Below are 26,926 nucleotides of genomic sequence, written 5' to 3' on the forward strand. Positions count from 1 at the left end.
CTGGTGACAGACGCTCACTCACGTCCTCACCTGAACACAGACACCAGGCGGCAAAACCCCAAAATAGATCACCGCATCGTAGGCGGCTGGCTCCCAGCCAGGAAGGGATTGAAATGTATTATTCACCTCCAGCCAGCGAGACAAAGGCTGTAAAAACTTGGCCCGTTATTCCCACCACACACACACACACACACACACACACACACACACACACACACACACACACACACAGGACAAAAAAAAAAACGAGACACGCTGGTCAAAACACATAATGCCCTGGATTTTTATTTCATTTTGTGACAATTCAAGAGGATTCTTAGTCTTTCCCGTGTGTTTGTGTGTGTTTGTGTATGTGTGTGTGTGGAGGAAGGGTCTACAAAAACAAAACAAAAACTCATGAATCAACTGGGCCATTGGAATGGGCATTGGGATTGTGGTACAGACAAAGAAAAACTACAAGTAGCCTTGTTCAGTACCAAACTCTTCACAGAAGAGAGCGATTTGATTTTTTTTTTGAAAGGTTTTTTATTTTTTTCCCAAATGAAGGCACCCGATAACTTGTGGTTCATGGCCTCGCAGCCTTCTGGAGTTTAAAAGTAGAGAAAACTGTCTTTTCTTTTTTTTTTTTTTTCTCAATTAATACATGTTTTCTTCCTTATTATGTAGAAGCTGGAATGATAATAAATGTCAGTTACTGCATTTTTTTCTTTTCTTTTTTTTTTTTACTCCCTTAGTTTTTTTTTTTCTTCTTTTCTTAAAGATCAACAAGTAACAAAAAAATGAAGTCTTTTGTGAGGGGAATAAAAAAAAAAAAAAAAAGAAAAAAGTGGGAGATACAAAAATATTTATTTTTAAAAAATGATGAGACGGTGGGGGATTATTCTTTTAGAGGAAACAAAAAGTAAGGAGGCCGTCTGGTGCAAACCAGAGGCCAAAAATCATACAAAAGCAGCATCAATCAATTAAAAAACAAAAACAAATTATATAGTGCTTAGATACGTCAGAAGCAGCAAAGTCTTCTGGGAAAGAGTCGTCGTCCCCATTATTTTGTTACTTGTCTCAGGAATAATATATGTATGGAAGAGCTTTGTGGAAACTGATTAACCCACTGACAAACTGATGCCTACGACAAACAAATTCACACCCATCGCCTTCTTCTTCTTCTACCCGGCCTGCGCCTGAATCTGAATGAATGCATGTCTCCATGGATTCAACATGACACATGGGAACATCGTGGAAGAACGCACCGACAGAATCGGGGCGAGCTCCCGGTCGGCCATGTTCACAACATCCAAAAGAATACAGAGTTTTTTTCTTTCTTTTTGTTTTTTTTTTTATCTAGCTAAACACTGACTACAGCACGGGGAACCGGTGAGGGGTACAGTGTATAAAAAGAAACAAAACAAAAAAGGATTTTAAAAAAAACAAAACATGAACGGAGAGAGAGAGAAAAAAAAAACCCTTTTGTAAACACGGCACAATAAATAGATCAAACAGCAGGTTCCGCACCATGCATGTGATGACATACATTTTTCTGTGGTACAACTTTCACACCTCACACTCGCACCAGTTGCAGTTTGTCGTTTTCTCTTTTTAATTCTGATTTTTTTTTTCCTCTCTTTTTTTTTTTTAATATCTTCGAGTGCAAAACATCACAAATGAACAATTCTGTATTCAAGTAATGTTATATACAAGAACAGGGAGTGGGAGGAGGGGGGTATTACAAATATGCAGTACTGTACATATAATTGCCATATTAAGAATTTACAGATGATCTCTTATTAACAGTAACAAATAGGGAAATGGGGGGCAGAGGGGGAAAAAAAAAATTGTTTTGTACGAGACGAGCATTGCAATTAAGTCCCAAAACAGTTACCATGGAAACCCAGCCTTGCCGTGCTCATTCCGCCACCACGTTGCTTTCACGACTAACGAACGATGCATAGCACCTAAAAAAACAAAAACAAAAAAACAACGACAAAGGAGTCACGCTTCCCCCGTGCTGCGTACGGGAGGCTACGTAACCTCCATGGCCATTGTGTTCTCTGATAGACTGTTCAGTGCTGGCTTGTCTTGTTCGTGATTCTCCCTGCGGGGAAAAGAAGACAAAAGACGGTAAGACTGACGGTAAGAAGCTGGTATTTTAAATAATCAGAACTACAAATGTACAAATAGATTCTTATGCAAGAAGCGAAACCCGTAATCTGAGACGTCTCATGTCCTAACTTTACGTCTTCACCGTCCTCTACAAACTGGGCCGTTTGGTATATAATTTCTATTAAAAACACAACGCCATTCCTAAAATAGTTGGTGTGCTGTACAGTAACAAAAACAAAAACCCCACGGCCATTTGAACTTGTCTGAAATCTGTTGGTGTCATCAAATCAAGAATAAACATTATCAAAAAGTAACTCATTATTTTCCTTGTCAATTAATTTTACAGTTGACATCTAAATGATTCATCGGTGAAGCTTTATTTAATATTAACTTTGTACGGCCCAACGTTATTTACAATCAAGGTTGTATTTAATGTTGCCAAAGTTTTGATCCAAAACAGAACAATCCATTACAGAACACAACAAAATCAATATTTAACTGCATTTCGTCACTACTCGTAAACATAAGAACATCAATAAAGAACAACTGGCCTAATTGGCTTAGACGTTGACAAACGATGGTGATATCTCCAAATTAAAAACAGCCTGTTTTTGTTTTTGGAACACTGAAACACTAAAAAGTAATTGTAAACAATGCCAGTAAAGGTGATATTAACCATTTTCATGGGAGGAATAACAAAAGGCTTTTCTTCTGTTTAGTAACTCCAGCAGTTGTGTACTGAGGAAAATTTTACCAGATACACAAGTTCACCAGTTGGCTAAACACGGTGCCAAGAGCTCAACACATCCTCTGTTGTTGTATTGTTGTGTTTGTTGGAACCGTTCTGGCCACAGTGAGAACATGTAAACAGGATATCTTGTTTCATTCAGAGCAGCTGTGAAAAGCGTCTGAACTCATGGACTCATAACATCTGAAGCTTTGTGAGTCTGCAGACCGGCCGACCTGGTCTTTCTCTCACCTGGGCACTATGTCCAGCGGCGAGGCCGAGGCCGTAGTGACCTTGGGTTTCTGACAGTTGGCGGTGGCGGCGGCTGCATGGGCGAGCTTTAAGGCGGATGTCGACATGGTGGCGCTCAGCGTCCGGGGGGCGTGGACACGCTTGCCGGTTGGGACCCCCAGACGGTGGCTGTTGTTGTTTCCCAGCAGGACCTGAGTGGTGGCGGTAGTGGTAGTGGTGTTGGCAGGGTGGGCGGTGCCGTTGTTGGTACTGGTGGCGGAGCTGCTGCTGGTGGTGGTGCAGGGGTGGAGTGAGGCAGGTGTCGGGGTAGTGGTGGGAGGAGCCGGGGCGGCGGGGGAAGGGGACGCTGTGCTCGAGAGGTGCAAGCCCTTGTAGACACCTGAGGGGTCAAAGGAGGCCGGGCGGGGGAGGGGAACATGGTTGGTGACAGGGGTGGAGTTGGGATTTGGAGATGGAGGATTTTCATTAGCAGTTGTTCTTTGAGTGCCATTACTAAGTGTTAAAGTATATAAAGCTTCTAAAATGTCTCAAGCTTTTTAAAATGTGATTAGTTTTCCTTTACAACGGATCAAAAGCAGCTGCTGGAGATGTATGGAGCTGCTGTGACATCTTCTGCACTTCTGCACACGCGGCTTAACTTTAAAACCGAGCAGATATTTAATATTGTGCACATTTCTTTCAGACTGAAGGTCGTTTATGAGCTGGATTCATTTCTTTTCACCGCCATCACGAGACAGAACTAAAATTCTCTCACACTGGTTATCTGTGAAGGGCAGATCCTCGGTGCACTGTTTTCATCTGCACAATAATCTCAAATGGAAATTCTACTTTGTCACTTTTTCGCAGTTATCTCCTAAATCCTGCTGCCTGAAATGACATCTGTTGTCGGGGGTTTAGTGCTGCAGGTTTTTTGTTCGGTGTGCTTTGTGCTGTTATCTGCTCTTTCACTGCACTCCATTATGGGTTTTAGGACTGTAATTACTTTACTCTCATTGTTTGCTTTGTCTGTTCAGTGTCACTGTGTTGCAGCTCTCGGGTGAAGTGCGCTCTATAAATCTGAATTGCTTTTTAGTTTCCACAACTTTGCGGCTGCATTTGTTTTTCCAAACAAATTAGATTATGGGAGATTCAAATAATCACACGTTGGGATAAGTTCTGGTAAATACTGATGGCAATAAAAGGCTCCCAATGCTGCCTGTGGTTGTGAATATTCAACATGGTCAAAAGAGAAACAATGCAGTAAATAATCGAGACCACTGACCATCTTATGGGAAATAAAAATGAGGATAATTACTCAAACTATTCCTGTGACTGACAAAGTGTCTTTTAGGGTTCATACAGCTGTTTTAACCATAAAAATTCAAGCACTTTGAGCGCCCTCACAATGAAATTGTTACTAGTATAACAGAATTCCTGTATACCCTCACCAGTCGATGTACATCATCACCTTGATTATCTTAACAGCTGCATATTTCAAACTTTGACGACAACAGGATTGTATTTCAAAAAATACTTTTATCTTTGCTTGAATGATTGTGTGGATGTTGAAGAAACATCCTATTCCCTGCGTCTGTCATGGTAGTAAACGAGGTTTCAAGCATCTTTTTTTTATTTTTATTTTTTTTCCACACTAGTGCTGTTTCGAAGTTTAAAACTTGCGTCTCCGTTGGAGGGCTGTCATACCTGAGGGGGAGAGGACGCCGTTGACTCCGCCTCCCAGGGCTAGCTCCTCCTTGGTTTTGAGAGCCAGCAGTTGGTCGGCGGTGACGAGGGCCGAGGCGGCGAACTGAGCGGTGGCCTGGTCCAACGTATTCACCAGGCCCTGTCGCGGGAGGAGAAAAACTGTTAAAGTCACCGAACAGAGAGCGAAAATCAACTTGTGTGTGACGACCTGCAGTGACGGTGGGATACTGACGTGTGTGCTGTTTGCAGTGGTGGTGCTGTTGGCTTGCTGTTGCAGCTGGATCTGCTCCAGTTGCTGTTTCTGCATCAGGGCCAGCTGCTCCAGATGCTGCTGGTACTGTTCGGCTGTGAAAGCTGAGAAAGACGAGAGTTTGTTATCGATCTGGAAAAAAAAAAAAAAAAATCAAGATTCATACCATCATAGATAACATAAGACTCTCGTGTTGAGACTGAACGGACTCTTATGCTGAGAAACACGATCGGCGAGCTGTGATGAGGTTTGTAAAAAAAGGCGCACTGAGCCACTGAGGAGGACCAGAAACACTCTGTGAACGTGGCATTCAAAGGTCGTGTGTGTAATTTGACGTGGCGCTTAAATATGATGCGGATATTTTTGGCTCTTGTTGTTAAGACTTCGTGGTTTCACCTGCTGCAGCCTCTGGGGCGACTAAAGTAGTACGAGATCCACGTGGAGCCCTCGGGAACTCAGCGTTAAACATAAATCTCTGTTGCGTGAGGACATTTGAAGCCACTGTGTTCCTCTTTTTCCTTCAACTCGAGGGGAATCCGATGACAGAACACATCATAAATATATCTGTTGAATATTTGTAAAAGTAAGAAATGTTTGAATTGGCTGCATAATGCACGACTTTTAGTGGTTCTGTAGCTGTATGCCTCGTTAAAATCCATACAATAATGCAGAGGCAAAACAGCACTTTAATCAACCCACATCCAGCCAATACTTCCTTAACTGATGAGGCAGCTGTCATGAAAGGGAATCGAACACGGAAAGAAAAACTGCAGACTTCATTGGTGATGTCTAAAAGCTCAAACTGTCCCCTCAGGGCCTCCACACAACAAACTGACAAGGAAGAGCGAGTGACTCTTTCATCGCTTGCATCTCGGTCAAAAAGCTGCACTTGAACACATCGTAAAGACTACAGCCGACAACCAACAACCTCCTATGTTCTATGCCTGCATGGGAGGGAATAATCGCCATACCACAAATCGGTGGTTGTAGTCCGTTTCGTTATTTAAAAAACAAAAAAAGGAAACCAGAACTCTTGCTCACATAACGGCACTAAATTAATGAAATCACAGATAATACAGCAGCAGACTCGAGGGCAATTTGCTTCTTTTTTCCATTTTCTCTCCCAGTGTTTCGCTTAGCTGAACAGCAAATTCGGATTACAGATTCAACATGGTAAGTTGGCCAAAAAGCTGCCAACACCTTGTGCAGCAAACACTGGCCGATGCCTGCATGATCTGTCAGAGCCCTTATCATCAGACTGGAGACGTTACTGTGTACTTCAGACAAACGGAAGTCTGGAAGAAGTAATACACCGCTAGTATCTTTACACTTATTGTAGTCAGCAAATGAGAATTTCTTAAATTGTGTTGTCTAGTCTGTCACAACAAGACGCGGTGCTTCATCTTCATTTAAATAATATACTGGGCAGAAAAAAAAAACAAAAAAAAACAAACTGATTGTCATTTATTCCAGCTCCTCCCGGACATTTGCTTTCTTCCATACACGTCAAAGTTCATGGTCTGATTTACATCCCAGTCATTTATCCTATAAATAACCAGGTCTTAAGTCTGTGTTTACTGGCTTTCTATTGATTAAGAAGTCCTATTCCCACATTTCAAGGTATTACGTGGCCTTGAGCCTCAGTGCAATATTGATTCTCATTCCCTGCGAGCCTTTCAGTTCTCCACTTCACAGGACTCCCTCATCAGAAAGTCGCAGTTCGTGCTCTGACACGCCTCCATCAGGAAGAGCCGTCACGCTTATGTTAATGTAATCTGACACCGTCTCTTTTAATCAAAAACACTCCACCTATTAATAACAATCCACCTTAACGGCTTCTCTCTGCACACTGAACACATCTGTGCAGAGCGACTACAGCTGTATTTTGGTTTCTTGCAGAATCTCGTTTATTACTTCTGTGCACTTTGCTTACAATCAGATTCCCCCCCCCCAAGATTAAATCAAAAGGTAGTTGTTTTTTCACGCAAATCAAACAGACACAACTCCTGTAAAACGGCTTGTAGGAACATTAAGACACCACGCGTTTGACTGCCCTCACACTCACGCCACCAGGGACCTGTGGCATTTAGTTTGTATTCAACGCTCCACGCCTCGGTGTCCACACAGCCCAACAAAATCTGTGCATCTCATGAATTTATTCATCAGGCCCGGTCTTAATTGACACCTCGTGGATTGGGTGGGGTGTGAGGTGATGCAGTGTGAATGCCAAGCGAGAGCTGCACCTGATGAACGACAAAAAACTGTTTCACAATGCAGCTGAGTGACAGGACGGAGATTGGTCGTGCAATTAAAAAACACTCCGAGAGAAACAATGATCACTACAACAACGGGTGGGGGGAAACAGAAGATCTGGACGTACAAAAGGAAGCGGCGAGTGTTTGTCCTGAATAATTTCACGGATGAATAGTTACCAATTACCTCTACGAACTAACACGCTTCTTTAAGAGTCAGTTCAACCAAAACAGTACTATCCTGTCACATCTCCTCTCCAACACAATCAGGACGGAATGGGTTTTCATTTAAGCTGCTGGTGGTTCAAGAATTCACGGCTCCATGGCATCACATTTTGGGGCTTCGAGGCCTTACTAGCATATATTTCCCAGTTCCTGTCAACCAAGTCTCAAACTGAACGAGTTGAGTGAGAGTTGAGCTGTTGCACAAGCTGGACCACTTTGTGCATCGTGTGCTTGTACTATGAGCAGTGGTCGGGTTTTGTGTGCACGAGTTTGAGACTCGGGCTGATATCTTAACTTTAATGTCAGTGCCTGAACGCTTTCGTTGACAGTTTTATGAAATCCATTTTAACAAAAGATTAGATTCCACCTTTAGCGGTGAGCCTTGTGTCTTCCCTAAAAAAAAAAAAAATTACTCCATAATCCACAGAAACCCTCCCACTTTCCCAAATGAAATGGTTTGTGTTAGTCTGCGCTGCAGTGGTTAGTTCTGTTCTTTTTCTTCTCCAGAAACTTGGCAAGGTGATGGCAGAGGTATTTTTAATTAATTTTTAATTTAAACTTTTTTTTTTTCTTCTTACAAAACAAACATTCCATCTATAAACTCATTACCCAGAGTACTTGGGACTAAGCCACTGGGAACAACATACCGCTTTTCTAAGTTCTTTGTTAAGGACAATTTATTTTATTCACCTCTGTTGCAGTGGGGTGACGGCAGAAATCACAGCTGTGCGTAAGTCATCACCTCAGCAAATAAAACCCAAACTGTTGGCATGGCTGAGGAATAAAATTACATTTCTTTTGTAACAATCTCAACTCAAAGGTAGAAGACAACTGCTGCAGGTGGTGTATGTGAGGATATGCATGTCTTGTTTCTAATAATTCTAATCTTCACAAGTAAGTCTCTTATCCAAGAAAAAAATGGCCGTGTGCAGCTCCAAGCCATGAATACAAAGTGATGACAACCAGACAGAATGAATCCACCATGTGCAGCCAATCGACTCACCAGCAGTGGGTGCGGGTACAGGGACAACCCTCGCCGGGCGGTGCAAGCCGAAGGGCTGTCCCCCAGCTGTGGAGGCTGAGACTGGCCGCTTCAGGCTTCGACTCAACTTCCTGAAAAGCGGGTGGGCATTGTCCAGCTCGTGTAGTGGTAGTGTCCGTGGTCTAAAGTGCCTCCATCGGCACGACTTTATATTCAACAGTATCTGACTGAGGTCCGTGGAAGAGGGAGACGAAAGAGAGGAGTTGAATGTGGAGGAACTTCTGTCTGAGGTATTTGTTTCTGAGGTACTGGCAAACTTGTCGGTGGCCGGCGAGCATGAAGTAGTTGTAGGAGAAGGAGGAGGTGGTGGAGAGGTGGGAAGAGGCAGGTCGAGCATTTCTGGATCCAGTCCGTGGAAAATGTTGTCATAGTCCGTGTACGCCCTGTCCAGCAACACCCTGCGAGTGACAGAGAAGGTCGGGTCAGGTGCACCAACAGTGGGACAAGTCAATATCGATACTATCAGCTTGTCTCAGAACAGCTGCTTTCTGAGGTTTATGTATCAAAGCAGCCATTTTATAAGATTTGAGCACAAGAGGGAAAGTTATTTGCAGCTTAACTATTGGCAACAATTGCCTGCAAGATTTAAAGAGACATTATAGCATGCTACATGGCTAACATAGCACTGCAACAAGCCATTATGAAGGTGTGCATTAGACCCACAAATGGAATGGTAAAGTTAAAAAGAAAAAATGCAAATCTGAGAAATAGGAATTCCACTGACCTGCCGCCTCGTCCCACGCGTCGTCGAGCCATGCCGAGGCAGCGCCGCGGCACGGTGAGCGTGGTGAGACTGTAGCGAAAGCGAGCTTCTGCCAAACCGTCCTCCCAGGGTCCGCACCACGGCCAGCTGCCCACACGGTCCTGATGAGCCTGGAAGCAGAGAGGATGCTCAATGTCACCTAGTTCATTTTTACCGCTTGGTCTTTGTAAACTGACTGGTTTGAGTTTTTTCAAAAAATAAATGTGTGAACTTTAGACTTTACAGCTAACTCTTTACATTACTTCAGCTTTGCTACATTACACTTGTATCACTCTCACAGCATGTTATAATCCAACAGCTCAGGGTTTGCAAAGGGCATTTAACAGCATCCTCAACCTCAGGGCTCCACTGCTGGGACATTACATCACCATATGGAAGTAAAGCTCCACAATGCTTTTTATAGAAACTGTGTGATGATCAGAGTACTTACAGCGTAGTACTGGCAGCCTGCCTTCCTGCGAAAGGCGTAGGCACCATCTGGGTCGTTCTCCTCCTCTGCCTCCGAGGAGCCTGAGTGCAGCTGTGGACGCAGAGGTCAGAGTTCAGTCAAAGGTCAGTTGACAAGCTGAATTTATAACAGTGAATCCAGAGGTTCTGGTTTTAATAGATTTTCCACCTGGTTTTGCAATTTGGAGGCGATCTTTTTAGAACAAAGGACAGTGGTGGAGCCGACTGCCTCTTTAAATCACTCTGACAACAATTTTATACGTGTCAAATCAACTTTCAGATTCAGTGACTGAACCAATTAATAGTTGTGGTCGTTAATCGAGCATAGAAAAGTGGTTTTCCAGCATTCCTCTTGTTTAAGCTTCCATATCTGTAAGCTGTTGACACTTCACAACAAGCATCATTTCAGAACTGAGATGACTTCACTTGAATTCACTTGTAAACATCCAGCTGAAGTGTCTACAGATGATTGACAGTCTGTGACGAGCGGTCATGCTTGGTCAGAGTCGTCTGCTTGGCTTTGCATGAATGAGCACCCGTGTTTGTACGAGTTGTGCATGTACCTGGGAGAAGGGCTCGTCGTCCGAGCTGGGGAAGTCGTACTGGTTGAGGTCCTTGGCGTTGAAGACGAGCGGACCCGGGTGGTGCGGAGGGCCCGACGAGATAGGCAGCACCTTCTGCTTCTTCTCATACTTCCTCTTCTGCCGGGGAACGTCTGTCTTCTCGGGCTAACGGGGGAACAAGGAGATAACTTGTCAGACTTGGAAGCCCATTAAAAATACATCTTAAATCTTGCACACAAACCTCTTCAAATATCCTCAATAAAACACTTTCAAAGCACTTTTTGTGACTGATGATGTCACCCTCTGTGTAGATAAATAACACCTTTCACACTGGGCATGTTCTGAGTGCACATTTCAAATAACACAGACAAATATTAAACATTTATCAAGAGCCTCACCTTAGACTTGTAGTCCTTGAGGTCCATGTGGTCCTGGTGTCGGTACTGATTGGTGAGGGGGACCAGGGGAATGATCTGCGGCCTCACCAGTGCCCGCTCAGCCAACACCTCTGCCATAACCTCACCGCCGTAGTCTGACATGACGTTTCTGGACAAGAAAACAGGGAGACGTTTAACTCAAAGTGCTGAAAGACTGATCACACATTTCATGTTGTAGCAAAGTTTTTCCCTCTTCCAACTCCACTAATAGTGGAACAGTTTCCTCCCAAAAGAAAATTAGATTTAATGTTCTTTCATTTCAGTTTAAACTCTTAACAGTCACCCAGCTTTCCCTTTATGATGTCTTCCTGCTGTGTAACTAATTTCTGTACTGATGCATTTTATGTGCAGCCCCCTGGAGGCAGGCTCACCTCTTCTCAAAGATCTCCAGTGTGAGATGCAGCAGCTCTCTCTTGCTCTTCTCCCTCCTCTTGATCATCTCCAGGATGGTGACGGCTCGGCTGAGATCCCTGCGTAGCTTCAGCATCTTCTCGTAGGACGCCTCGTCATTCTTACGGTTCTGTGTGTGGGCAAAAACAAAACAAAACAAAAAAAACATAGAATATAAGCTCTAATGATTGGATTTAAACTTTACGAACAGCTATAGTAGTATGTTGAGTCAAAACTGGCCTCTGGCAGGTTCTTGATGAACATTTATAAAGTTGTCTGGATGAGAGCAGACTTATCACAAAGATCATAAAAGGTAGATCAATGCTAAATTCATCAAATGACCACTTGGTGGCGCACACATCCTTCACAGGCGGATCCAGAGGAAATTACACTACACACAGTCTATGTCAAATTAAGATGATTTATCTTCAGGTGCAGAGTTTATCAAATATCTGGTGGATCTGCAGAGTATTTTTATCCGATTACTACATAGATATTTAAATACACAGAGTTCATCACTGTTTGACGTACAACAATCAGGCACTTTAGTCTCTTTCTAAATAAACCAATGTACCGTCAACAATCACCATTTCACAGAGAAGCTGCTCTTGTTGAGGAGACAAATGGAGAAGATTTCAAAAGCAGACTAAATCTCATCTTCGACCTTCAATTCCATTCTGTGAACGCTGCACTGGCTGACTGACACAAAGGTATGTCCCGACACAATACGTTCTGTACATCAAGTAAGATGTGCTTTGTTAAATGTGGTTGCGGTGCCCGACAGCATTCTTCTTCTGTCAGCCTGTCAGGGTGAGGTACTGACAGTCTGCGGCACAGGTTAGTCCTGCAGCATTTCACAACACAGCAAACTGGATCGAGCTAATGTGACCGAGCTTCACGAAAGACAATGACAAAGTGAAATTTAATGGCTGTGTGAAAATTATCTAACGCGAGGAGGAAGTCAGTCTCACATGACAAAAACACCCCCCTGTTTTTGTCCCTGTCGTAGTCACTTTGGCACCGACTGTATGTCCAACAAAATGACCCTGTTCTATATTAAAACTTTAAATTTTTTGGAAGCAACATAAATATGTGCTCAGATCATATATAAAAAAAACCCAAAACAAGCAGAATGACAGCCTGCAGACATTAAGAGCGATGTTGACTGTAGTGCAAGTTATGTAATGCTTAACTTTTGAATCATAAAGCAACTAGTTTGATGTTTAACCATTTCTTTACAAAAGAACATTTAAGTTTAAAGATTACCGACCTTCCTGGTCTGCATCTTCTCTGTGCGCCGTCGGAAGGCCACATAGGGGTCACTGGTGCTGGAGCCGTCACGCTTCTCCTGCTTGACGGTGGGGATGAGCGAGTTGGCCTTGCTGTTTTTCCTCTTGCGGCTCCAGTAGTCAAAGACCTCCTTTATAAGCTCGTCGTCCTCCTTTAGCAGCAGTTTGGCCTCTGGAAGGCTCACCAGCTAGGAAATACAGAGTTTCACTTGATAAATACAAGATGAACACAGCTGGGAGGACGCCAAACTTTCATCCTCAGGCTGTGCTACCACAAATGGTTTAAAAATGTGTGTTGACAACTATTTAATGTGGTCATTACAATTTCTCAAAGCTAATTGCATTTGTCATGGCATTGGTCTGTTAGTCAACAGAAACTGTACCAACCTGCTGTCCACTGCCCTTCTCTAGCCGATCGATCATCTCCTCAAACTGCAGGAGGCTGATCTCCATTTTCTTTTTCAGCTTGTTGACAAACGCATCGTCGTCCGAGTCCAGGTCGTAGTCGGGCTGCTCTGTGTCCAAGCTGAAAGCTGCAGGGAGGTCGAGAAAAGAAAACAGGCTTTAGGGTGGGATGGATACGTCTATGGGGTAAGAAAACACCAACTGAAGAACTTGAGAATAGGGGGACAATGTAGTTGCTTGTAAAGGTAAATAAAAACAAAAATAAACTCATGACCTGGTCAGGAGATTTTATTAATCACCTTTTTTATTCTTTGGACCCAGCAACACACAACTCCTCGTTTCAAACTTTTGTTGGTGTTCATGTCCACTGTTTTCCTCACATGTCATCCCCCATCTTAGATGAGCATTTGGTGTGTGTGCCCTCATGTTTTAAATTACAGCATTTAGTCAGTGTTTCCCATTAATTACTTAGACTCTGGCGGCCCGCCATGGTCTAATTTATTCCGCCACAGTCTCAGAGTGAACCAAAAAAAATCTTACACTTCTCATAATAACATAAAAGATCTGTAACATGTGTTTCGCGCTGCGGCTTTGGCAAAGGATCTCTCACTCTCTGTCGGCTCTGCCCCCACCCCGCTGTACATGGTGCGCGCACACTCACTTACACACGCTCGCATCACGCAGGCACGTACGCACCGGAATATATCGCGTTACCTTACGGCATTGTGAAGCAGAGGTGAAGACGACGTGAAGAAGGCATTTTAGGACACCACATCGTTTGAGGTAAGAAACTTTAACAAACTTTACAATATCCACTAGTTTAGAAACAATGTTATCCTGATCTATGTACTACAGCAAAAAGATAACGTTATGATGTAAGCTGTCAATCTCGATTATGTCGATTGATATATCCGGATGCTTTCCGTGAAAAAGTATGTAACTTAACGCTAACCTATATCGAACTAGTTAACGTTAATGTTATTGCCAGAGACGGTTCAGAAAGTATAAATGTATATAGAGAATCGTTGTTAATACCAGCGACTCTGACAACCAAAACTAGAACGGCCAAGACGGTTATTTCGACCGTTTTCATATTCATGTGTGCAATAACTGTGTTGAATGAAAAAAAAAAAGCGCAATACTGCCCGTACATAATTGTTCCTAAAAGTGTCTTGATTTTTAGTTTTTATATAAATTATACAAAAGACAATGAAAATGTGATATGTTTTATTCCGGCCAGAAGTGGACTTATTTACCGCACATCGCATTTGCCGCAGTCTCTTTTGTCTCTAACTTTGTTAACGGTCTCCAGCTGTGCTTCTTTGCGAATTTACTTGAGCAGCAGCTGGCAGAGGAGCAGAGGGCAGAATATATGGAGGGGAGCTGCAAACAGAACCAAACGTCGGACACTTGAAATGGCGCAAGCCCGCGTGTGGTAACTGCGAGGAGAGCGGAGATAATCTGCGGAGACTGTGACCAGTGATAACAACGGCTTTTTTTTTTGTTTTGTTTTTCTTGTACTAGATCAGGTCGTTTCCAGTTTTTTTCGATTATTATTTATATATATATATATATATATATATATATATATATATATATATATATATATATATATATATATATATATATATATATATATATATATATATATATATATATATATATATATATATATATATAATATATTAAGTGTTAAAATAAATTGTTTCAAATACGTTACTTTTAATCATTAATTGTCTTGTTCTGAGATTTCTCTATTAAAATCATGTGTAAATATATGCAATAATTAAGATGATATGAATATTGATAAATGTATACTCAAATGTGTTAAAATGTATGTTTTGGTGTTATTTCGTTTTTTAAAACACAATGAATGCATTCATCACTTAATTGGGTATTTACATGAGAGATTACAGAGTTTAAAATCTAGGAGTCAAAATGAACACTTATGGCCGTTCTAGTAGTGGAATTCCGTCCGTTCTAATGTCTACTTAAGGCTTCGTTGTGGACGAGAGCCCTGCGAGAGTCCTGCTTCGCAACAGGCTGCAAGGAGAGCACCTGGCTGCCTGCCTGAGGGTCTCCATCAATGGGCCGTGTCCAGAGAAATTTGACTACCAAAGGGCATTAGAAGTGTTTTTTTCAAAACCCAGGAAAATTCAATGTCCAAATTCAGGGTGCAAAGTTTGCAAATAGGAGTGTTGTATAAATGTGTATTTTGGATGTTTTCTTTCAACTAGTCTGAAAGAAGACAAGTTATGGAAGCAAAATAGGCCAAAATGTTTTTGCCTGCCAAAATGTTGATGTACCCTCCGAATCCATTTTATTTTTTATTACAATTTAGCTTACAGTTTAATTATTTATTATTTTATCTGGTAAAGGTAAACACTTTTGCTTTATTTCTTTGATGGCTCAGATGTATGTGATATTTGATTTTGTGTTTTCACTATTAGTATCTATACAACCAATGTGTTTGTGATTAAATTGTGTACAAGAGCACACAGTTCCTCATAGATCTAGCCTCTTAATTTTGCTTTCAAAGTGCACCAGATTGATGCATTCAACTTTAAAATGTTAAAAAAAAATCTGAAAAACTTAGCGTAAAATTCAACTTAAAATGGTTTGATGATGACTGAAGGCACCAAAATGCAAAACATCATCAAGTTTCCATCAAGGTTCACTTGACTTCACAGCTGAACAATCACTTTGAAATACAAAATACACTTTCCATGAACCCAAACTTTCAGTTTTTGTTTGAAATGGAGCCAAGCACACCAGATTCTATGAGCAGAACACCAAATCTACTTTCACTGTTTATAAGATTCAACAAAGAGCCATGTCCTCTTTGTACAGATGACAGGCTTTGTGTCAAACACATACAAGTGGTTGCTTGGCAATAAGACTGTGAAGGCCAGTCTTCACCTCGAGTGTATCTAAAAGAAATCTGACTTTGCAGTAAACACTGCTGCTGAATGGATAATATCTGACTCAGAGTCAAAGCACAAAGGAATGTATACGTACATTGTGTACTCAGGAACGCTGTGGTAACACCTACACAGCAATCCTTATTTAGCATTAAATGATTAAGAATTTTAATGACAAGGTGTTCAGCAGTGCTGCGACGCAGAAATCAACATGCCCCCCTGAAATAAAACAAGTCTGAGCAGAAAATTAAGAACATCACTCTACTAGACCACTAAGACAGATGCTGACCAAACTGCTCTGCTACAGCTACACAATGATGAACACACACAAACCTGTGCCATTTTAAGAAAATAAAAAAACACAGCTGGGCCAGTCTGCAGACTCACAGTCATAACAAAACAAAACAAAACAAAACAAAACCGGGCTTGCACTGAAGGAAACTGTAAATATGTTGCTGGGAAAAAAAAGAAAACAATAATGTAATGTAATGAGACAGTGGGGGAAAAGCGAGATAACCATGTAAAAACAAATGTAATGTGCAAGTAAGAACTTGACCAAGACTTCCCACAATCCACAGGAACTGTAGTATTCCAAAACGTAATAGTACAAATAGATATACATATTCCTGATGTCAGAGGAAACATCAGAATTGGCCATAAATGAACATTTCTGCTGATACGACTGATATGAAACAGGGATGCTTTGACCGAGTAGTTTTTGTATTTTGCCCGGTGAGTGTACATTTGTGTACGTTTTAAAGTACACTGTACATTTACACCTGTGTGCCGTCAAAATTAGAGCAGGCATACAAATGTAAGCTCCACTGCAGGAGAGACTGTATCCATAACGGCCAAAATGAGAAAAATGGAAAATATCAGCATAGTGGTTATTTGTAGGGATGCACGATACTGGATTTTTGCAATGCCATCTATAAAAAGGATGACACTGTACGAAACATAAATTACATCTTGGACGCAAAAAACCCTGCACTGTCAACTTTAGTAATGGCGACTTGTTCGTAATTCAACACTTGACTAGAAAACTTGCCATTTCAATGCGAATATGGTCAATTTATAATTCTATTAATGTCAAGTTTTTAAATTACAAGTTTAACCGACTAGAAGATGTTAACATTTATTGGACTAGTCGACTGATCGCGCACATCACGAGTCGAAACTCATAAACCTGATGCAGTTTCTCTCTCTACAGAAGATATGATATTTATTCCACTACACGGGGCTAATGGCCCATAGTTATCAGGAATAAATAGGTGCTTTAACAGCCCACCCAGCATCTGTTGGATCTCAAGGTTAGGGACACACTAGATGATTATCAGGCATAATTACGGCAGATTTGCACTTCAGACAACTGAAAGCACGAGGAGCGACTGGAGCGAACACACAATAGAATATCTGGCTGTTTTTTTGTGTGGTCTTTGGTACATTCAGTCCCACCCAGCCCAATGAACCATGTACTGACCTGACACTTTATCAGGTTATTTAATGGAGTCTGCATTTGTGTGTATATAAAAGCTAAACTATGCACACCGACAGTTTCTGCAGGTCAAAGATACATCAGTATCATTTTAGCTGAAGCATAAAATGTGACTCTCTGCCCTTCACTAATGGTTTCGTCAGCGTGAGCATATTTCTGACTCAAGAGACGGAACAATATAAAAGCCATCCTCTTACTTTGCTTTAGTCTTTGAGATTCTCGAGCCTTAGTGACCGGTCAAACATTCTTCAACCCACGTCTGTCTGAATCAAAGCAATGCTTTTCTTTTCTGGATCCCAACACCTGCCTCAAAACTCACAGCCAGCACTGTGTTTGCGTTTTACATCAGCAGCGACTCACAGCAGGAACTCATGCCACATCTGTTGAAATCTAATTTACCTGCCTTCCATCAGACATGCACAGCTAGTGTACCATCAAATAGCAACCAATGCACAGACCAAGGTATGTGATGCTCATCTGTGAGACGATAACCTCTGGACCAGATTTGGTTAAAGCAAATTCCTCTCATAGCGAGCTACAATGAAGGCAGCCGGGTGCGACAGATGGGATACATGATTACTGAATATAACTTAAAGCTCACAAGGGGGATTATAGACAATTTTTTTTTGAAGATTTTCCATTTTAAAATCTCAATATTCTTGTTTCTTTACTGGAGTTACAGGTTTTGCTTTTCTGTTGTCGCCTTGAAAAATAACAGCTGCATACACTACACAACAGACAAACATTTGTTCTATTTTTTTAGATATTTTTCTATAAACACCAACCTTTCCAGACCTGGAATTGATCGATACTGCCTTTTTCATCACACGTCTCAGACTGTGTCTAGACCTTTTAGGAGACCCTGGAATTAGTCAGACAGCAATTTGGCCGAACCAAACATTTGTCGTTGCAGCTCTCGACTGATAACGGTGTCTCTGTTTAGGGTACTGCAAATTGCTTTCCTCAGAGAAACAATCACAGAGACCACTTGTGACACAGACATGGTTACTGAAACTAAGCAATCGAACAAACTCATTTTCTTTGATATCATTACTGAATGAGGCAATCTCACAAACTCATTTACTCTGACAACCACATGACGACTCAGTAAAAGCTCATAACACACACACACACACACACACACACACACACAATACATTACATACATATACATTAAATGGATGAATAACTGTCAAAAAACAGAACCACCTTTATAATCAGCAGACATAGAAAGGAAGCAAAATCCTTTTTACACAACCAACATACCCAAGTTCATATATTCACTTTAAATGCCACATGTGTTTAAATGTCATTTCAGTCATGGGAGTTCTGTGAGAAACTTCTGCACTCTAAAACTGAGTATCAGGTCTAAAATGATGTTTCGAATAAAAACAAAATATACATCTAAAAAAAAAAAGGTTCACTAATGTGAAATATTCAACTAATTGCCACTTCATTTTGATCAACAACACCCCAGTGTCATTAAATGCATTCATTATAATTGAGGGAAATGCTATTACGATCTAATGAGACAAACCGAGGTCCTTAATCTACTGCATCAAACTCATTTTCTCTGCTTTCTGCATCGCATATTTGCCATTAGAGAAGCCCACTTACGCTGTATGTGAATTAGCTGCTTTGGCATCTTGTAGTCCCCAGGGTAGAGGGATTCGTAGTAGGTGATGTTGCTCTCTGCCTCGGGGACCGGGATGACCATGTTGTCCCGCTTCTCGCCATATACCTGCTGCGCCGAGATGGCCCGCTGGAGATGGTGTTCCTACAGAGACACAGACGGAGGTAAGATGTCTGGAAACACTGAGGATGGATGTACTTCATGTTACTAGAGATTAGATCAAAACTGGGTGGTTGCATACCACCAAGACGAAAGAAATTAGAAACCATCAAAGCTGGTGCCAAACAGATGAACGACTTTGTAGAACAATTTTAACTGAAAAAAAGGAAATAAAAATAGCTTACAGCTGATGTGACATGGTACAGTTTTCTACAGCCTAGCTGAAGCAGACACACTTGGACCAAAAATTACAATTTACAGAAAATTGTTGGTTTGCCTCTGATCTTTGAAGAGCTCTCAAAGAATCCAAGTTGCAAGAGAAGGAATCGGTATCATTGTTAGGGGTGCAACTGATTATTTTCATTTCCAATCTATCTGCAGATTTCTCTTTATCCGTCTATAAAATTGCCAAAACAAAGTAATGTCTTCAAATTATTTCATCAAACCAACAGTCCAAAAGCCAAAGACTCTGCTGGAACATCAACTCATTGATTAATCGACTTATTGCTGCCATGCTGGCCAATAGGCAACAAGATACTGAAACAAGGAAACGGCAAATTAGGTCTGACATCATTTACAAACGGTTTCAACATTAGTTTATCCACACACAAGGAAAAAGAAAAACAAATCTAATGGGTTAATTAAAAAGGAGAAATCACTATTTATTGATGCACCTTTATCAGGACCCACAAATATCGACATAAGTCTCTAAAAGTATGGATCAAGCTTGGCTGTACATCACCACAGATATGAGTGGATGTCAATAGTTGACAGCTGAGAATGGAGAAGTGATCTTTAAAGCATGAATGAAACGGCTTATGTCAATCACTGACTCAATGTGACTTAACTGATGCACTGATCCATTTATCTGTGTGCAGCAGCAGTTTCCTTTAAAGTGTTTTTTTTTTTTTTTTACCTCCAAGCCATTAGAACTGGCAGCCATTATCACTAACTCATTTCCATTTAAATTCTAATACAGTGAAAGCAAACACCAATGTGTTTTGACATTAAATTCAGCCATCAAAATATCCAGTAAAGAGTTGAGTTGACTGAACAAAAACGCAATAGCCAAACCTTCAAGAAGGGGCTGCAACAAACTGTTCAAACAGATCACAACTTTACACTCATGTGTGAAACTATTGTGACACGACAAACACACTCACACCCGAACTGAAACATGAGATCAAGCCTGGTAAACTTTGCCACGCTGGTGGGAAGAACAACAAGCTGACTCACGCAGTTACAAGCTAAATGTACACCTGCAAACTGAGTTGTGGGAGGAAACTGACGATTATCCAGTTACACATTAAGCAACATCTGGCACGCAGACAATGACAATCCAAGAAGAACACCATGTACAGGCACGAACAGGAATGCCAAGTGATACAAAGCCATATTACACTTTTAATTAAATCCACGCTGCAAGATAGACTTTTGAATATTGAATCTTTCACACAATGTTCATTTTACACCCAGAGCCCTAGACAATAACCTTAAATGTCTTTTTTTGGCCACAATCTAAAAGACATTCAGAAACCAGACTAGTCACATTTAGGATGGAATCTGAAAATTTGGGCTTTTCCTCTTTTAATCAAATTGTTGCAGCTCTATTTTGCACGAAATCCTAATGTTGGTTTTGGTGCTTTCAGCATGTCCCAATCATTCACACATTCCATTCAGTAGAAAAGCACAAATTCAAATCCACTGTCCCTTTCATACTCCTCTCTTCCATTCATTCTGTTCCTCTTTCCTCCATATCGAATAGAAAATGTCCAAGGCTTTTCCTTATTGTTGGACATTAATTTTATCACAATACCTCAGTGAGATCACTCATCTCCAAGCCCCAGAATACACCTGTAATGGCTATGAGAGGTTCAATCTGAACCTGCCATCAAATCAATATCTCAGGAGCACACACACAGGAGAAAACTTGTCACTGTTTTGTTTCTGACGCTGTCAGTTGGCCTTATCTACCCGCCACAAACGTGATGAGAGCTTGATGCTGCCAAGCCTGCTGAGGGCTAATGTGCCTGGAGGAAGGCAGACAGGCTGGATGGCTGACTAACTGGTTTGCTGGCAGGCTGCTCGTCTGAACCGTCCCAGTCAGTCGTAGTAGCAGAGCCTTTGGCCCAGAGCTGGGCACGGCGCCACTGGCAGGCAGTCTGTCAACAAGGCAGCGTGCTGCTGGCCTCGCACAGCAGCTCTCTGGAGGGAAGGTGTGTGTGTTTATTGTTTTCCCTGCGGCTGTCGGAGACACACGGGTAGTAGAGGGGGGGGGCAGGGACAGAGTATCTGAGCCTGGGTAAGGTAGAGGGAGTGAATGGTGAATGAGTCTACAATGTGTGTTTATGCTTAAAAGAAAAATGCACAACTGGTCTGTTATAGTTGCAGGAAAAGAAACTGACTTCTGCTTACTGCCAACAACAACCACAATAAATCAGCCATGGCACAGTCGCTGCTGTGCGACACATACACATCTTCAGATGAATAATATGGATGTTTTTTTTCAGACAATACAGATAACTGAGAATCCCTTTGCTTCTCATGGCCAACGCCGACAAAATAACTGACAATTTCACATTTCTGTATTTTAACAATGTCATGATAGCTGATGATAATGTTTTATTGTAATTCATTTCCCCTATTGTGGCAGGTAAGGAAAGGAGAACCCAACTGTTTGGAGGTCATTCAGCCCTTCATAACAGCATTCTGAAAGAGCACAAATTCAAATCATACAAATTTCTGGAACAACTTTTAATATAACCTTTTGCATGAAGAAGATTTTTTTGGAAAATAACCACTTCAAAAGACTTTTTAGTCCATTATACATCTATCTACTCAATTATGAGAATATTTCAGCGGTTAGATTGTCTTAAATACTCATGGCAGGGATGTCATGAGCCAATAACTCATGAACATGCCAGCACAAAACTGATGTGTCACATCAGATTGACATTAGCTACTGCCATCAGTTAACGTCGTCTTCTCCGTCACTAGTCAGCGATCATCGGCTGGTACTGATGTGCAGCCCTAAAATAATTACTGCTGAAGTGTTTCACGTAAAAGTAGGAAAAGAAGGTTACATCTTTTCCATCACAGTATTGGAAATTCCATGAAATTTCCACTGACAACCCATACAGATAAAATAACAATGGGATACCACTGTAACGCTTTTAGCCAACCAGATTAATCAAACCTCTGAATAATCAAGGTGTCTAATCAAACTGATGCCAACGTCCTGTAGATCTAACAAAACTGAAACAGATACCGTTGCCTAAACGATGTGACAAAATCCCCGAGGGCTGAAAACGTCAGTCAGCTCACAGCACATAATAATCAACACAAGTCAACAACTCCACAGTGCCGCAATCAATCTCTGCATGCAGTTGTGTTTCCATTAAGTTGCTGGAATATTTGGATCCACGCAAACAACTCAAAGATGGTTTTAATATTTGTATTAGCCATACATTACTACACTGTGTACCAATCCCATGTATTATTCCAAACCCACAGAACAGTATAGTGGCACTGTGCTCTGAGTCGTAAGTTTTAAACAGTATCATTGTTTAAATGCCATTTCAGAACAGTTGCTTGGCTGTCTGGCGTTGAGTGGGATCCCACTGAGCAGCCCCATTATAACAATATGGAATTTTCTACTTTAACATTTATATAAGCTGGTTTAAAGGTCATTTCTTCAGCTCAGCTGCATTTTATTTTAATGCAAGCCTCCCATGGCACCACATAATGGCCACTAGAAGAGGATGACTGCTTATTACAACGGCAACATAAGGACAGCTGACGGTTTTCACTGGGTTAAATCAGGCAAGTGTGCTGCTTCTCAGAAAGACATCCAGCAGAACTCAAGTTGATCGCAGCTGAAAACAGATCAATTTGTGCCTTTGTAACCGCACAGACATGCAAGCTCTACCAGCGTCAGGGATATTCAACCACATTGCCCTGCCACTTTCACTGAGACCTTGCAGACACAAAGCAGCACCACACTGTTCCAAACGGTCCGGTCACAACAAATGTTTCTTACAATTGACTAAATTATTGTCTCCACTAACCAATACTGAAAAACACTGGACAAATAAACGTTTCTTGACTGACCTATTCCAACTTTATATTACATGTTGAATGATCAAGATAATGCTCATTACAGTAAACAGCGCCTAAAAAAAAAAAAAAAACACAGCATAATTGCACCATTTTCAAATACGTGTCCACATTTTGTGAAATCTCCTTTTGAAGGGTTTTAAACAGCATGCTTTTACCAATGAAGGCAAAACTGGACTCATTTGTTGTGACCAATCATTTCACCCAGTTCTGCCCAAGAAGGCAAAAAAGTTAACTTTATAATGCACGACCTTCAGTATACCATCGTGTTGTTCGTAATCATCTGTAACCGTTAAATCTATTTTATTGTGTCCCTGAGCGCCGTGTTCGTCAACACCATTTGGACTTTTTGGCCTAATGATTTTCTACAGCCCGTTACACCCGAGGCAAGTGATTGTATTTTACATTCATAATCGCCATGTGCTCTGACGATGTGCTCTGTGGATGTAACTGCTCTCTCAGCAGCAGAAGTTGCTGTGGACAAGCCTTTCAGTTTTATTCTCAGCGCGTCCCTTAGGCTTCTGCACATGGAACTCAAAACTCTCACACATTTTAACCTCTTCGCAGCATGTGCCGCGACCCCGGCTGTGCATGTACGCTTGCATAACCTTCATGTTCCTATCTGATTCCCACTGAATCATTTCCCCAGCGAACGCCTGAACCCCCGCATCAACTTCCTCAGGCCTTTCCACAATGAGGGAGAAACTCATAAAAATCAAACGGCCTTGAGCAAAAACACGTCGGCTGCCAAACCTAATCAAGCAATGTGTTTGTTTACTTTCCCGGCCATGGCCATTTGCCTGAGAATAAATAGACTTAGATTGAGGTGAACAGTCAGAATACAGAGCATTAGCTGGTGCCCTCACACACATACACAATTTTCCTCCAGGTCTCGCTTTCTCACACATACACACAGGAGTCCAGAAATAGCCTTCTAAAATGACCACATCGATCACTGTCAAGTCTGCTGAGGCAGCCACAGCCTCCTCCACCTACACCAGTCTCGCCTCTGACAGCTACTGTCCCAGACACTGTAAATGCCACTTAACATGATGGACAGCCGCAGGGGATGGACTGGTCGGGCTGTCGAGGGATGCGCAGCTACAGTACAAAGCAGTTTTATGCACTGCATGGGAGAGGATGGTTTCTCACACCCAGTGTAAGTTGGGTGGGAAATTAACAGCACATCTCAGACAGCAGTTTTGACTGTGGCTGGATTCTGACTCTGCCCAGCAGTTTGTAAAGTAAGTCAGCGTGAGCTGAGAAACTTTCCATTTCTCATGGGAACATGGCCGGGTAAATAAGACAGAAGCAGCGTCGGCAAAGCAAAATAAGGGTTTCTAGCTAAAGTGAAGGCCTACTATTGCATAATAATGCAGTGGGGAAAAAACAAAACGCACATAGTCTTCCATCCATGGGTCAGTGACCGGAAAATTCCTAAATTCACATGTTATTCTCAGAAATGACTTTAGCTGAGGATTGCAAAGCTGGCAAACTTGCTGTGGAGTTGGATTCAAGAATCTGCCTGAACACCAGGGCTGCACAATTAATCCAAACATTATTTAAATTGCATTATGGCCAAATGCAATATCCAAATCAATGAGCCTTGAAGCTGATATTTTGATAAAGGTAAAATGCGTAATTAAAACAGCATTATGAGAAAGTTCTTATGTGCTGCAGAGGCCTGTAAAACGTTTCTCCAAATGTAAGACAACATGTTGTTTGGTACAGACCCCAACAAATGTCACAATATGATTTAGATTTGTTTTTCAGTAAGAATTAAAATGGTGACGCAGAAATCACACAGGGCCACCCAAAAAAATAAAAAAACCCAAACACAGAAAACACTCCATTTCTTGAGGAAACTTCAGAAGACTAGATTACGTGGCCAAATTCCCGTCAACTTAAAAAGAGCAGCATTATAATGCATCCTGAGTAAAGACATTACAACTGGCATGGTTCACGCATTGTCCAGGACAGGAAGGCTCTGCTGCAGCTGATTAAAATAGCCCAGAACATCACCTTTAAACTCTGTAATGTCTGTCAAAATTATAGCAATTTTTTTGTTTTCCTTTTTACCATTTCATGCAGCTCTATAAACAACTAATCAAGAAAATAACTGACAGCTCAAGAATGAAGTAACCGTTAGTTGCAGCCCTACAAGTCTTGACAACTTGCTGTGGACTTGGATTCAAGAACCTGCCTAAAGGCTGGGATTAATTTCCCACACTGCACATGAACATGTCAACACAAACCCCTAGGTGAAAGAAAAAGGGAGGGAAACTGCTGACAAAGGCAACTTTCACTTTCAAAGCGTGGAGGCTGCACAGACTTTGGACAGGTGACATGCCCCACATTCCCACCCAGCAAGGTCACAGCGTGACAAACTGGTGGCTTGCCAGAGTGTGTGTGTGTGTGTGTGTGTGTGTGTGTGTGAGCACAAGAACTGTGTCTGGCAAAGACGCAAACACAACAGATGCCTGTGGGTTCCCACCGGGGCCACAGACACTGACCTCACTTTCACCCAAATGTAAACACAAGACCAAGTGTCTGGCCCAAAACAAACAAGCTACACGTGCTGAGGGAGTTTCACCGATGATAGAGCTTAAGTCAAGCCATCCTACATACACACACACCGCCTGTAAGTTACAAAACCACATGCTGGACTGAGCGACAACTTTTGAAAGGCAAGTCCAGTAGCGACAGAGAAAGCAAGAGTGTAGTTTTGTGCAAAACTGTTCCAACCAGCAGCCCTAAATGAGGCATAGAGAAAGGCCCAAACCTGTGGTCTGAGTTCACTGCTAAAAGCTCTCTATTAGCAGAGAGTCAGAAGTACAGAGACACCACATATTCACCCTGCAGACCACTGAACACTGAGTGGTTACACAGTGTGGTTGAGGCTGAGGGCAGCTCACTGGGTCAAGCATATCTCCAAAAAATGTCAGAGCTTTTCCCTGTGCTGAACAAAGTGAACAATCAGGGATGCAAAACTCAGTGTTGGCCCAGAAAACTAAAATGACACACACTTTAAGCGCAACAAGGAACAAACACCACACCTTGAGTGCTGATGGAGTCAAAGAGCATCTACCAAAACTTGTTCAATGCATACACTTCAACCCAACACCTGATGTAAAAATTTACAACAGACTGCTCCAAACATTGAGCGGCTGGCATGCAGCAGGCCTTGGCCTACCTCTTATGATAATATGACTGTTACATAACGGAGCACTCCAGCTGAGCAGAGCACAGACTTTGAAGTGACAGCAACCCCCTCCTCCTCCTCCTCCTGCTGCTGCTGCTGCCCTGATCTCCTCCTGAGCGCCACGTGCCGCTGGTCTGCCAGCCTGCTGTGCCATCTGACACACTGAACCCCTGACACCGAGCCTCTGCAAGAGCAGGGACGCCGACTGGCTGCAACATACTTTCAGTGAATAATAGCAGTAACTGCCACAGGTGCCTGGAGTGATATTCCCCATTAACCTGCCCTTATATTCCGACATCAGTCAAGACTGCTGGGTCAGCTAGAAAACACTGATATGTGGCTATGGGGACCCAGAATAGGGGCTGCTATGTAACAAATGACATGAAAAAAATGGCAGTGAAAACAGTAAAAACCCCCTGGGTTGTATCTAGTTTATAAACAACCCCCTACATCACACAGATAACCACCGATGAGGGAGGTATCACGACCAAGAGCAGGTTGCAGACTTTGTTAATTTATTTTGCCTTAGTGGGCAGAGCATCCCTGAGAGTCAACTTTATCTTTCCGACAAAACTGTC

At 42.0% G+C, this 26,926-nt stretch overlaps 1 protein-coding gene across 2 annotated transcripts in view; it reads right to left on the reverse strand.

Moving 5' to 3' along the window:
- Positions 1-259: 259 nt before the first annotated feature.
- LOC119010872 (enhancer of polycomb homolog 1-like) overlaps positions 260-26,926 on the reverse strand; it is a 33,260-nt gene continuing 6,593 nt past the window's right edge. For both annotated transcript variants that reach the window (XM_037083428.1, XM_037083427.1), the window contains 13 exons: positions 18,856-19,015; positions 12,805-12,950; positions 12,399-12,605; positions 11,110-11,258; positions 10,700-10,847; positions 10,302-10,466; positions 9,722-9,811; positions 9,253-9,401; positions 8,490-8,926; positions 4,992-5,113; positions 4,760-4,898; positions 3,077-3,455; positions 260-2,089 (listed from right to left, as the gene is read on the reverse strand). In XM_037083428.1, coding sequence (XP_036939323.1) covers positions 2,017-2,089; positions 3,077-3,455; positions 4,760-4,898; positions 4,992-5,113; positions 8,490-8,926; positions 9,253-9,401; positions 9,722-9,811; positions 10,302-10,466; positions 10,700-10,847; positions 11,110-11,258; positions 12,399-12,605; positions 12,805-12,950; positions 18,856-18,955 — 2,304 coding nt within the window. In that variant the 5' untranslated portion in view covers positions 18,956-19,015 and the 3' untranslated portion in view covers positions 260-2,016. The remainder of the gene's footprint in view (positions 2,090-3,076; positions 3,456-4,759; positions 4,899-4,991; positions 5,114-8,489; positions 8,927-9,252; positions 9,402-9,721; positions 9,812-10,301; positions 10,467-10,699; positions 10,848-11,109; positions 11,259-12,398; positions 12,606-12,804; positions 12,951-18,855; positions 19,016-26,926) is intronic.

This window comes from Acanthopagrus latus, chromosome 21 (genome assembly GCF_904848185.1).
Source record: "Acanthopagrus latus isolate v.2019 chromosome 21, fAcaLat1.1, whole genome shotgun sequence".
NCBI classification, from domain to species: Eukaryota; Metazoa; Chordata; class Actinopteri; order Spariformes; family Sparidae; genus Acanthopagrus; species Acanthopagrus latus.